This window comes from Cetorhinus maximus, chromosome 30, assembly GCF_964194155.1.
Source record: "Cetorhinus maximus chromosome 30, sCetMax3.hap1.1, whole genome shotgun sequence".
In the NCBI taxonomy this organism is placed as follows: Eukaryota; Metazoa; Chordata; class Chondrichthyes; order Lamniformes; family Cetorhinidae; genus Cetorhinus; species Cetorhinus maximus.
This window is the reverse complement of record NC_135908.1, coordinates 16377364-16391505: the sequence shown is the minus strand read 5'-3', so window position 1 is coordinate 16391505 and position 14142 is coordinate 16377364. Positions and strand designations below refer to the sequence as shown.

At 42.9% G+C, this 14142-nt stretch overlaps 1 protein-coding gene across 9 annotated transcripts in view; it reads left to right on the top strand.

Moving 5' to 3' along the window:
• The window catches only part of herc1 (HECT and RLD domain containing E3 ubiquitin protein ligase family member 1), a 228449-nt gene that overhangs the window by 199169 nt on the left and 15138 nt on the right, over positions 1–14142 (top strand). For all 9 annotated transcript variants that reach the window (XM_078532511.1, XM_078532510.1, XM_078532507.1 and 6 more), the window contains 5 exons: positions 6060–6215; positions 7420–7542; positions 9136–9238; positions 11750–11919; positions 13102–13240. In XM_078532511.1, the coding sequence (XP_078388637.1) occupies positions 6060–6215; positions 7420–7542; positions 9136–9238; positions 11750–11919; positions 13102–13240 (691 nt within the window). The remainder of the gene's footprint in view (positions 1–6059; positions 6216–7419; positions 7543–9135; positions 9239–11749; positions 11920–13101; positions 13241–14142) is intronic.

Here is a 14142-nt window from a genome sequence, read left to right as displayed (position 1 = left end):
CCGGAACTTGTTGGTCTTCCAGCACAAAGAGTTGTCCCCGACCGATTGTTGCGGACTGGCACAATCCAAAGTCCAGGACTACGTGCTGAGGGACGCACTAAAGCTTGGGGCAGCTGCCGCAAAGGCGCAATGGGGAAGGGTCGCTGTCTAAGACCTTTCTACCACAGCGCACCGAGAGACCGGAAACTGTTTAGAGCCCCTCGGGCTGTACAGATCAAAATGAAAGGCTGTAAATGATTGTAATATTGTTTGTACTGATGCACCTGGTGATACATTTTGTAAAAGTTTAACCTGGATTGTACCCTTGTGATGTTGTTTTTGAAATGGTTTTAAATGTGATTGAAGATTTTTTATGAATAAAGTATATTTTTACAAAAAAAAAGACAACCACATATGCAGGAAATACTGCCAGCTGCAGAAACTTGAGCTCGAGTGGCGGCTGAAGTCACTGTGGCGCATCTGCGAGGCTGAGAGCTACATGGATAGTACGTTCAGAGACGCGGTCACACTGCAGGTTAGGAGCATGGAAGGAATGGGTGACCGCCAGGCAGTCCAAGAGAACCAGACAGGTAGTGCAGGAGTCCCCTGGTGTCCTGCTCGCTAATTGGTTTTCCATTTTGGATACTGGTGAGGGTGTTGGCTCCCCAGAGGAGTGCAGTCAGAGCCAAGTTTGAGACACCATGTGTGGCTCGGCTGTACAGGAGGGCAGGAAGGAGAAAGGAAGAGCAAAAGTGATAGGGGATTCATTAGTTAGGGGAGCAGACAGGCTTTTCTGTGGCCGTAGATGTGACTCCAGGATGATATGTTGCCTCCCTGGTGCCAGGATCAAGGATGTCCCTGAACTCTGCAGGACATTCTTCCGGGGCAGGGTGAACAGCCAGAGGTTGTGGTCCACGTTGGTACCAATGACTTAGGTAGGAAGGGGAATGTGGTCCTGAGACAGAATTTAAGGAACTAGGTAGAAAATTAGCAAGCAGGTCCTCAAATATAGTAATCTCCAGATTACTACCAGTGCCATGTGCAAGTGAATACAGAAATAGGAGGATAAGACCAATTAATGCATGACTGTAAAGATTATGCAAGAGGGGAGGGCTTTATATTCCTGGGACACTGGGACTGGCTCTGGGGGAGATGGCATCTGTAAAAGCTAGACGGGTTGTACTTGAACAGAGCCGGGACTGAGTTCCTTGTGGGGTGTTTTACTAGTGCTGTTGGGGAGGGCTTTAAATTAACTCACCAGGGCTGTGGGAATCAGACGAGAATATTAGAGAGCACAAAGGTGCACAAAATACTAGGAGGGACAGATAGCACTAGAAAAATAGTTAATCGACTGATTTGGAGTACCGGAGAAAGTAACGAAGTCTAAATCAGGTTATGCCGCATGTATATGAATGCGTGGAGTATAGTAAATAAGATTGGGAAGTTACAGGTGCAGATTGCCATGTGGAATTATGATGTTGTGGCGATAACAGCAACCTGGCTCAAGGAAGGGCAGGACTGGGTGTTAAATATTCCTGGGTACAAGGTATTCAGGAAAGATGGGGCAGGAAGAGGAGGAGGGGTGACTGTATTGGTTAAGGAAAGCATTGCAGTGCTGGAGAAAGAGAGGATATTCCAGAAGGTTCAAGGACAGAACTAATTTGGCTCGAACTAAGGAGCAAAAAGGTGCAGTTACATTGCTCAGTGTAGTCTGTAGGCTGCCAACTAGTGGGAGGGATGTAGGGGAACAAATCTGCAGGGAAATTACAGAGAGGTGCAAACATTATATAGTTATAATGGACTTCAATTATACCAATATAGACTGAGATAGTGGTAGTGTAATTGCTGGGCTTATCCTTAAAGGGGTAGCGAGGGGCAAGAGTTCCTAGAGTGGGTCAGGAGAATTTTCTACAGCAATATGTGTCCAGCCCAACAACAAAGGGGGCACTGCTAGACCTGGTTCTTGGAAATGAGATAGGCCAAGTAGATCAAGTGCCAGTGGGGGAATATTTAGGAGACAGTGATCATTGTATCATAAGGTTTAGGATAACGGTAGAAATGGACAATGGGCAACCCAGAGTAAGAATAATTAACTGGGGGCGGAGAGGACTTCAATGGGGCAAGAACAGAGCTGGGGTCGGATAAGGTTGGCAGGAAAAACTGTAGCTGAACAATGGGCTACCTTCAAAGAAGCAATGGTTCAGGCACAGCCAAGGTGTATTCCCTCAAAAGGGAAAGGTAGGGCAAACAAATCCAGAACTCCCTGGATGAAAAAGGAGGTAGAAATTAAGATAAAGAAGAAAAAGTGTGCTTACGATAGGTGTCAGGTAGAAAATATAATTGAGAACCAAGCTGAATAGAAGAAGGTTTGGAGGAGAGGTGAAGAAGCAAATAAGAGAAGCAGAGGGATTATGAGAAAAGACTGGCAGCCAACATAAAGGGGAATCCCAAAGTCATCTTTAGGCGCATAAATAGTAAAAGGATGGTAAAAGGAAAAGGAGAGTCAATTCGGGCCCAAAAAGGGTATTTACACATGGAGGTAGTGGACATGGCTGAGATGCTAAATGAATATTTTGCACCTGTCTTTACCACGGAAGCAGATGCTACCCAGGCCATGGTGATAGAGGAGGTCACTAGAAGGGTTTAAAATTGATGAGGAGGAGGTATTTGTTAAACTGTCGGTACTTAAAGTTGATGAGGAAGTGGGACTGGATGAGGTGCATCCAAGGATATTGAAGGAAATAAGAGTGGAGATTGCAGGGGCACAGGCCATTATCTTTCATTCTTTCCTAGAATTAGGGGAGGTGCCTGAGGACTGGAGAATTGCAAACATTATACCTTTGTTCAAAAAAGGTTTAAGGATAAGCCCAGCAATTACAGACCAGTCAGTTTAACTTCAGTGGTGGGCAAGATTCTAGAAATAATTATTTGGGATAAAATTGTCATGTGAAAACATGGGTTGATTAGGAAGCCCCAGCATGGATATCTTAAGGGAAAGTTGTGTTTAACTAACTTGCTGGAGTTTTTTTGAAGTGGTAGCAGAGAGGGTTGATGAGGGTAATGCTGTTGATGTGGTGTATATGGACAAAAAGCATTTGATACAGTGCTGCACAACAGACTTGAGGAAAGTTATAGCTCATGGAATAAAAGGGACAGGAGCAACGTGGATACAAAATTTGCTGAATAATGGTTAATGGATATTTTTCGGGCTGGAGGAAGGTTTGCTGTGGAGATCCCCAGGGGTTGGTATAGGAACCCTTGCTTTTCCTGATGTACATTAATGATGTATATCTTGGTGTGCAGGGGACAATTTCAAAGTTTGCAGATGATACAAAACTTGGAAGCATTGTAAACTGTGAGAAGGACATGTAGAACTTCAAAAGGACATAGACAAGTTGGTGGAGTAGGCGGATAGGTGGCAAATGAAGTTCAATTTAGAGAAGTGTGAGGTGATTAATTTTGGTAGCAAGAACATGGAGAGACAACATAAAATAAGGAGTACAACTCAAAAGGGTATGCAGGAGTAGAAGGACCCAGGTGTATATGTGCATGTCCTTAAAGGTGGCAGGACAGGTGGAGAACAGTTAATAAAACATACAGTATCCTAGGCTTTATTAATAGGGACATAGAGTACAAGAGCAAGGAGGTTATGCTGAACTTGTATAGGACACTAGTTAGACCTCAGCTGGAGTACTATGTACAGTTCTGGGTGCCACACTTTGAGAAGGATGTGAATGCATTGGAGAGAATGCAGAAGAGGTTTACTAAAGTGGTCCCAGGGATGAGAAACTTCAGTTACGAAGATAGATTGGAGAAGTTGGGGCTGTCCTCTTGGAGAGGAGAAGGCAATGAGGAGATTGATAGTGGTGCTGAAAATCATGAGGGGTCTGGTTAGATAAATAAGGAGAAACTCTTTCTGCTCATAAAAGGATCGAGAACAAGAGGGCACAGATTTAAAATGATTTGCAAAAAAACCAAATGCGATGTGAGAAAAAACTTTCACACAGCGAGTGGTTCAGGAATGAGCTGCCTGGAAGTGTGGTGGAGGCAGGTTCAATCGAGGCTTTCAAGAGAGCATTAGATGATTATTTAAATAGAAACAACGTGCAGGGTTACTGAAAAAAGGGCAGAAGAATGGCACTGAGTCATAATGTTCATTCGGAGAGCTGGTGCAGACACAATGTGCCTAATGACATCCTTCTGCACCGTAACGATTCTGTGATATACCCTGTCTATTGTCCGTCACCCCTGTCAATGCACTGTCTGAAGGCCATTCGCAGCATCTTAAATGCTGCCATTAGCCATTCCAGAAATCTCTCATCAATGGTGAGAATTGCTACCCTTTGCTTCAAGGCCAAGAGTGGGGCTGTTTCCTGAAGATTGCAATGCTTTGTTCCATTCACAACTCCGCTGAGAATGAAAAAACTGAAATCAGCCTACTGCAGGACCTGAATAACATACAACTGTGGGCTGACAAGTGTCAAACAAATTCGCACCACATAATTGCCTGGTAATGGCCATATCAGAAAAGAGAAAGTTCAGCCACTCCCTTTGATCTTCAATGGCGTCATCGCCAAGTGCCCCATCAATCAGTCCTGGAGGTGTCAGCTGTGGCTCAGTTCATAGCACCCTCGCCTTTGAATCAGAGGGTTGTGGGTTCACGTCCCACTGCTGGAAACCAAGAACTGTGATTGTACTCAAAAGAGTTGCAATCTGTGACTGTTGATAACTCGAAAGAGTATCAATCAGTCCTGACTTTCAGTAGCATTGCTATACAGTAGCTGATTTCCCCTACCATCACATCCTAGAGATTATCAGTCGTGGTTTATATGTCCACGTTATATTGAAGATAACAATATGTCAAAGTCCAAACATGGAAGGCTTAAAGTCGAATAAACCGCCTATTGATTTGGCGCACACTACTCAATTGGACAGTTTTCCCTTGGAGTTAGTTGCTGTATCTTTACAACCAAAAATTATGTTGGGAGGGGGGGGTGCGGGGGGCAGGCATGAACCCCATCGGGGCTGCACCGCCATTTTACGTGGGTGGGCCAATTAAGGCCCACCCAGCGTGACGCTTGCCCAGAAGTGCTGAGTGCTCCCTGTGCGGGTGGTGGTGGGGGGATTCCCCGAGTCGGGGCCAGCTCTCTTTCGTGCATGTGCGCGAACGAGCGCAGAAATCTCCGAAGTGCCTCAGAGATCAGTTTGATATTTAAAAACTGAAATAAAGTAATTCAAAACTTTTAAAACATGTCCCCTCATGTGACACTGTCACATTATTTTAATTATTTAAAAAAGTTTTATTGAATTTTAAACCCCTCATGAAACTTCATCCCGCCCGTGGATGAGGTTCCATGAAAAATGCGAAGGCCGCCTGGGCTCTTTGCCTGCCCCCCACGGTTGGACGGGCAGCTCATTTAATTGCTTAAATTAGTTTTTAATAGGCTTTTGACAGTTCGGCGGGCGCACAGCGTCATTTTACGCATCAGCGAGTGGGCCCCACCTCTGCTCGCCGACCAGAGAATTCAGCTCAATGTCTCTACTGGTGATTTTCCCCTTTTTCTCTTGACAGGGGTTTTTCAGAGAGAGCAGGTTACAGAGATATGAAGATAAAGCCAGCCAGCTAGCCTGTAGATTTACTGGAACCTTACACACAAGAGAGAGGTTTTAGGTGTGTTCTCTATGCGGGCTAGGACCTCTCTGCTCACTGCCATCACACACAACCTTGGTCACCTGATCAAGAGCCAATTAAAATGTTGTTGCTAGGCAGTTCCTCTTAGTTGAGGAGTACTTTCCGGCACCATTTTGTCCAACCTGGCCACACTCTGTTCCAGGTGATAGCAACGTTGTATATTCCACATCCTGTGAACGTGCCTTCCAACTGCGGCCATGGTAGTTTTTAAAGCCACAGTCCAAGAAAAATAAAAATAGGTCCTTTACAAGTTACAGAGCATCAACCAGGCAGGGAAAAGCCACAAGGAAGAGCTGCGTAATTGTAATAACTTTGAGTTAACACAGTGTAGCAGAGGAATGTGCTGTACTGAGTGCCCTTTTCACTTGTTTGTTTCTGTTTCAAACAGATGTCCTGTGGCTTTAAGCATTCAGCAGTCGTTACAGCTGATGGGAAGTTGTTCACATTTGGAAATGGTGATTATGGTCGTTTGGGACTAGGTAACACATCCAACAAAAAGCTGCCCGAGAGAGTAGCAGCATTAGAAGGCTATCAAGTTGGACAGGTATGGTATTACGTTTTAAAGTACCAAGGGATTAGGCCTTCACAATGATTGCATAACCTGGGGGTGATAGAAGAACACTACATGTATAGGCACTGCAAGCAATTCCAACGTGTCGTTGACACTGTAGCCCATCAGCAAGATTGTAGTTACATTGAGATATTTAAGACCACCTCCTGTAGAAGATTCATTCAAGTCAGAAATGATCAGACCATAAATAGAGTTACGCTGGACATACACAAAGGGCCAATCAGTATTCTGGAATTTCAAAACTTGTCCTATCGCTCCACAGGCACTAACTGTTCTTCTGGGTGTAATTCCAGAATCTTCTGTTTTTATTTCAGGTTTTGAGAACATGCAGTATCTTTTTCTTAAATAGCCACTCGATCATGACACTGCATGTGGAAAGCCTAGGCTCAATGTAAATTCCAAGTGAACAGTTTTCAGAAGCCCCAGGTGACCCTGGAATAGTGAAGACTTTTAGCAGATGAGGGCAGCAGGAGATTGAAAGATTGGTGAAAGAGGTGTTTTTTTAAGGAGGACCTTTAGAGGAGCAGAGCAGAGGAAGATGGAGAAACAGAGGTTTAAAGAGGAAATAAGTTACCGCACTAGATTTAAAAGACTATGGTCTAACCAGAAATGTATATATTCAAAAAATAAATTTGGGTCTTGTTAGAAAGAAGTAAAAGTTTGTACTAGTGTCCTGCTTTATCACACCTTTCACATAACACTAAATGCTTCTGAATGCTGTGACTGATTTTTGCAAACATTGCAGCTGTTTTGCATTGAACAGGATCCCACAAATAGGAAAGTGAAGAATGATTTATTAAATTATCATATGGTAACATTCATCGAGTGAAGGTGCTGGGAGGACTCCCTGCTCTTCATTCCAATAGAGCCATGGGATCAGTTAGAATCATTAATACCCATCTGAACCACTGGAGCAGGCCTTAAATGATGGCCACTCGGATGAGGCTCAGTGCGGGGGGGTGACCTAAAGCTGTGCAATGCACCCCAGTAAGGTATCAACACCCAATAACCCTAATTCCATGGATGTCTACACATATGGGAGAGGATGGGAGAAATTTGGTGTAACGGGCAAAAGTAAACAACAAACTAAAAGTGTTGTTACTATTTGTCCTCCAGTGTATTATTATTGGCATCTGATATCTTTCCTCAGTTTAAATTGCCAGGTTTTCCTTTCCAGGTTGCATGTGGTTTAAATCACACTTTAGCTGTCTCTACCGATGGGATGATGGTTTGGGCATTTGGTGATGGAGATTATGGAAAGCTTGGCCTAGGCAACTCAACAGCCAAGTCCTCACCTCAGGTGTGTGTTACCAACCTTTTGTTATTATATCTGCATGGCTTTTTATCTTTCCAGCACTACTTTGTGACTGCATCAAATAAATCATAATATTTGAGGTTACAGTCAACTTATGTAGTAACGTTTTCTTTAATTCATTCATGGGATGTGGGTGTCGCTAGCAAGGCCAGAATTTATTGCCCATCCTTAACTGCCCTTGAAAAAGTGTTGGTGAACTACCACCTTAAATTGCTTCAGTTCCTGTGGTGTAGGTACACCCACAGTGCTGTTAGAGAGGGTATTCCAGGATTTTGACCCAGCAGCAGTGAAGGAACGGTGATACCTTTCCAACTCAGGTTGGTGTTAGACTTGATGGGGAACTTCGTGTTGGAGTTTCCAGATGCCTACCCTTGCCCCTTCCGTGTAGTAGAGCTCGCTGTTTTGGACAGCCCTGTCAAAGGAGCCTTGGTGAATTGCATAGTGCATATTGTTTATGGTACATACTGTTGTCAGTGTGTGCCAGTGGTGGATGGAGCGCTGATCAAGTGGGCTGCTTTGTCCTGGATGGTGTCAAGCTTCTTGAGTGTTGTTGGAGCTGCACTCATCCAGGAAAGTGGAAAGTATTCCATCACACTCCTGACGTGCCTTGTAGATGGTGGACAGGCTTTGGGGAGTCAGAAGGTGAGTTACTCTCCACAGAATTCCCAGCCTCTGACCTGTTCTTGTAGACGCAGCACTTACCTATATTGATATCCAGTTAAATTTATGGTCAATGGTAATCCCCCAGTATGTTGATGGTGGGGAATCAGCTATGGTGATGCTGTTGATTGTTATGGGGAAATGGTTAGATTCACTGTTGTTGGTGATGGTCATTGCTTGGCACTTGTGTGATGCGAATATAACTGGCAATATATCAGCCCAAGTCTGAATACTGTCCACGTCTTGCTGCATGTGGACATGAACTGCCTCATTATCTGAGGAGTTACAATTGGGACTGAACACTCTGCAATCATCAGTGAATATCCCCACATTTGATGCTGGTAAAATAGTTCAACCTAGGACACTTCCCTGAGGAACTCCTGTAGCAATGCCCCAAGGCAGAGATGATTGCCCAGCAACAACCACAACCATCTTCCTTTTGTACAAGGTATGGTTGTAACCAGCAGAGAGTTTTCCCCCTGATTCCTATTGACTCCAGTTTTGCTCAGGTCCCTTGATGTCAAGGGCAATCACTGTCATCTCATTCTGGAATTTAGCTTTTTAGGTATGTTTGGACAAGATTGTATTGAGGTCTGGAACCAAGTGGTCCTGGCAGAACCCAAAGTGAGCATCAGTGAGCAGGTTATTGCTGAGTAAGTTCCGCTTGATAGCACTGTCGATGACACCGTCTATCACTTTGGCGATTGAGAGTAATCTAATGGGATGGGAATAGCTAGATTGGATTTGTCCTCTTTTTGCTGACTGAATATAGCTGGACAATTTTTCCAGTTCAGTGTTGAGAACAGTCTAGGAAAATAATGTTCTTAATTGATGAATTATGTAATTCGGCTATCCTGTTGTCTTTACATAGTTCTCTCTTTTGTTCTGGTCTTAAAGTTTTTTTACTTCTTTCTGCAGAAAGTGGATGTTTTGTGTGGAGTAGGAATTAAAAAGGTTGCTTGTGGCACCCAGTTTTCTGTTGCCCTGACAAAAGATGGCCACGTGTACACCTTTGGCCAAGGTAAGATTATTATCTAGGCTTTTCAAAATTTAATTTTAGAATGGCACTAGAAAATAACTTTTAATTCATTGCAAATGGCGATAGAAACTGTATGACTAACTTAAGTTCTATTTTACAACTGAGAATTTTTCAAAGTGAAGTTCCATGTGAAACTTGGCAGCCATGGGGCCACTCTGGGGTCAGTGCCGTTTTCTGTAATACTGCTGCTCCACTTTGACAGCACAATACCCCATCAAGCACTGTAAGCGGCAGTATCTTTCTATCATGTGCCATTGTTTGATTATCTGCATCTCTTGATCAGAAAATCTCACTGGTACTGCCCCCTAAACACACAATACACTCCTCTTAACTTGTTACACCGTACATTTCTACTTCCTGTTTTATTCACATTACTGAATTGGAATTACTGGATAATTTGATTTTCTTTTTTCGAGCACGAAGAACAGCTTCAGATTATTGGGAGTAGACTGTATTTTGCTTTAGGAAGGTATTGTTTACAAGTCAGTGAAGAAACATCACTGAGCAAACCTGGGATTCCCCAAAAGGGCAGTTTGTGGGACAGAGTTGAAGCACTTGGGAATTAGTGGTGAAGAGGAAAAGGCTGGAATTCTAGAGGTATGGGAGAAAGGGAGAGATTTTTGCAGCTGAGAGGAAAATCTCAGTTGAGGTCGGACAGGAGATGTATCAGTTCCGGGTTAGTGATGGAAGGATAGTGTTAATTTTTGAATTGCCTTAATCGCAGGACTTAATGATTGAAGTGGTATAAATTGATAGAAGGGAGATCAGAGTTGGATTTCCAGCTCCACCATGACATCAACAGAATTGCTGACCCTGGTGGTAACCACGGGGAAATGACTTCTCCCATTCCAGGTCAACAGAACTCCAGTTACGGATCTGTGCTGTCTGCTGCAAGGACATCTTACCAAAGGACTGGCACTGTTAGTGATAGTCAAGGTCACTTTCCACCTCTACTTTTTCACTGCCATCTTTTGCTAGGCATGCTACGTTGCTGCCTTGTGGGGTCTGTGCTGTGAGTTAGCAACTCATGCTTCAGTTTGCCAGCCACGAACTGGAATTTGGGTGCTGAGCCATTCATGACTCCCCCTCGCTCTTTCCTGCCTCTGCATTTCTTGAGCTTCCCACTGGATTTTATTAGTAACTTTTTTGCCCAAATATAATTTAGGGAAGTTGAAATATCTTCTTTTAAAAGTTTAGAACAGTTTGAAAGGCTAGCAGTGTTCTTCCTCTTTCTTCCCCTTACCCATCCCTTCCATGAAGGATATCGTTTGCCTTGAAGCTTCCAAGTTTCTGAAGAATATTTCTGGAGATTGGTATAGGGATTAAAAAACGAATTAATATCCCTATGGAATTTTATAGCATAGCAGTCAGTTTATTAATCAATTAGCTGAGCACACCCTGACCAGATAGAATATGCAAAATTATCAATCAAGACTCCAATCATCAATGCTTCAAAACTGAGGAAATAGTGATTTTTGAATTCCTTTTCATTCATTACAAAATAAACTGAGAGAAGTCTTGCAGTTCAGCTAGGTGTTAGAGATGGTTTAACATACATCACTGAAACTATTTACCAACAACGAAGTACAGCATAAACTAATCAAGATAGCCCTAAAATTGACAATGTTTGTTAAACAGCACAGGTTACATTGGTATTCCCCTGGTATTGTTTTATGGAATTTGCCATCCATTGTTTGTGTCCATCATTGAACCCTTTGCCACCTCTCTGCCCATTGACCTAACCGTGCATCTCCTTGGATTATTGAACAAGGGTTAGCATTGTTGGCCATTGCAATTTAGTGATGTAGATGAGCTTTGACACCTTAGATAATATTCCATCCTTTTAAATCATTTTCTGATTTAAGTAGTGTCTTCCCCACACCAACTAGCAGTAATTTAATTCTGAAAATGCTTTCTTTTAGAAAGTCCTGCAATGAAAGTGAATTTAAAAAAGTCAACTGATTTGCTTTTGTCTGCCTAACCATTTCCTGAATTTGAAAGCTGCTCAGTTATTTAGACTGACTTCAGCAACTCAGTGTTTGTGCTCACTTCTGTAAATTGCTGCATCTGTTTAATAGACTAGTGTAACACACTAAACTAACGTGACATGGGTGCATTGTAGAAATTCTGCTTGCTATCAGAGTTAATAAGCAGGTTTATCTGCACATGGTACACTATTACAGATTGTCTGCACTTAAGATCAGTGCATAGTTTGCATCTGGGAGCTGGTTTTGTGGTTGGCCTCAAGAAAACTACATGGAGAAGCTTAGATACTAACCTTTACTTTTCCTATATGTATAATGGGGGAAAGGGAGAAAATCATGTATTCAGATGGCTTTGTAAAGAAGCAGTATCTTAAGAATGGTCTTCCTCTGCCAAATTTGGTTGAATCTGTTGATTTATGTTTGGAGGTGGAAATGATCTGAAGTTGTCTTCAGAGTACGCACAGTATGCACTGTTCAAAATCTGATGGATCCTCTTCTATGCTAACAGACCGCCTGATTGGCTTGCCTGAGGGCCGTGCCCGCAATCATAACAGGCCTCAGCTAGTACCTGCTCTGAATGGAGTCTTTATTGAGGATATAGTTGTGGGTGCTGAGCACACACTGGGCCTTTCCTCACCTGGAGATGTTTATGGATGGGGAAGCAATTCAGAAGGGCAGGTAAGAAATCTTGACAGTATGGACACCTCTTTAACCCATCCATAATGCAGGTTTTTTGACTTGGGCTATGACCATATAACTAGAGAACATAAGTGCAAAATCAACTTGCCACAAGCAAGCAAGGAGATTTCCTATTGTGAAACATATTCTCACTAACAGCAGTTGAGGATGTGAAAATATAAACTCCTTCAAAATAAACAAACCAGAATAGAAGTCTCATTGGGAATGATATTGAAGGTTATAACAAACTGTAGACTGAGATGTCATATCCTTCATTATACTTCATGGGGTGCAATGGTTCCTGAGCTGCTACATTTGGATATCTCTCCTGGAGATGGATAGGTATTGACTTTGACCTGACTACTTTTGGAGATCATGTGTGCAGAACACTGCCCTAGCAGATTAAGTAGAAAATTGATATTATGTGTGGAGGCCAAGAATCTCAGGTGTTGACCTTTGTCTACACCAAACAGCACTAGTGTCAGGGGGAATGGCTGGGAGAGAGGGAACCCCCATTCCAGGACTTGCATCATTTTCAGCCTGGGAATCTGCTAGAGTACATTGGTGTACCCCATGAAAACAGGCACGCTGGCGGGAGGGATCAGGCCTTCATTTACAAAGATTTTTGGCCAATTTTACAGGGAATAATGGGAATAGTTACTTTTTTTTACTGGTACTTCTAGCAACCCCCCAGCCCTGCCCCCAGTCCTACCCCTACCTTGACCAGACACCTGACTGGATTTCCAGTCTTCCTCTAACTGGGAAGTTGCCTGCAATGTCTCACTAGTAGCATGGATGACCATTATAGATATTATAATATAGTCTCCATACTCCAGGGTCCACAGCAGAAGTCACCATCAGGCACTACATGTGCGCGCAGTTTCTAATTGCAGTGACTTTGTGTGTGTAGGAAAGGGTTATGCAGATTATGTTCCCCTTCAGATTTTAAACTGGTTTTCAAGTGTTGCTGTGTGCCACAATTCAACCACTGAACCGCCTACAAGCAGAATTATCTTTTCCCTTTTATATCAATGTAGTTAGAAGCATTTTAAGATGAAAACTAACTATCAAAAACATTCTAAGCAAAGATTCAGCAGAAAAATAAGTGCTTAGAGGAAGGTTTTTGTTGCAGTGCCTTGTTTCCACTTCTCCATTTCTGTTCCTTCTTTACCTCCTATTCAGCTGGGATTGGGCCATACCAATCATGTAAGAGAGCCAACTCTAGTCACCGCACTCCAGGGAAAGAACATTCGGCAGATTTCAGCAGGCCGTTGCCACAGTGTAGCATGGACAGCCCCTCCAGTACCACCAAGAGCACCAGGTGAAGAGATTATGGCTTATCTTTCATTTTGCTGTAGGCTATAACTATTGAAGGGTTTCAGTGATGAAAATGGTTACGTCTATCTAGCCAGTGACTAGGAGTTAGTTTACTGTACTGAATATTAATTGCACACACAAAACAAAAAGGATTTTTTTTAAGTTGGCCTTTACAGATTTTTAACTTTTACTATAGTTTTTAACAGTATAAATGTAAAATGTCTTGTGTCAACTTTATCCTAGAACATTGTTAATGTTCCTTGTTGAGCCAAGGTTCATTTAAATGAGCCACTGTCATCAGATTGACAGGTAACAATAATAGTTGAAAGCACTTATGGTAGGTAAGTTATTTATCTATCTACTGCTGATCAGTTATAATCGGGGTGTCTGTCAAAAATGACACATTTTTGACAGTATTCTGGGCCTAGGTAAAGTTGACTTAACCAAGCAGTGGTTGTGTTGACACTATCTAGGGGGAGATTGTGGTGTCATGGCAATGTAGTGAACTAGCAATCTAGAGGCTTAGGCTAATGCTCTTGCCAGGTGGGTTGGGGGGGGTGCATAGGTTCAAATCCCACCATGACAGCTGGTGGAATTTAAATTCAACTAATAAATCTGAAATATAAAGCTAGTCTCAGTAATGGTGACCATGTCAGCCATCATTGAATGTTTTAAAAACCCATCTCGTACACTAATGTCCTTCAGAGAAAGAAATCTGCCATCCTTTCCTAGCCTGGCCCGCCCAACATGCGACTCCAGATCCACAGCAATGTGGTTGGCTCTTAACTGCCCTCTAAAATGACCTAGCAAGCCACTCAGTTCATGGGCAATTAGGGATGGGCAACAAATGCTTATCTTGCCGGCAATGCCCACATCCCATGAAAGGATAAAAAATAAAGTTACTAT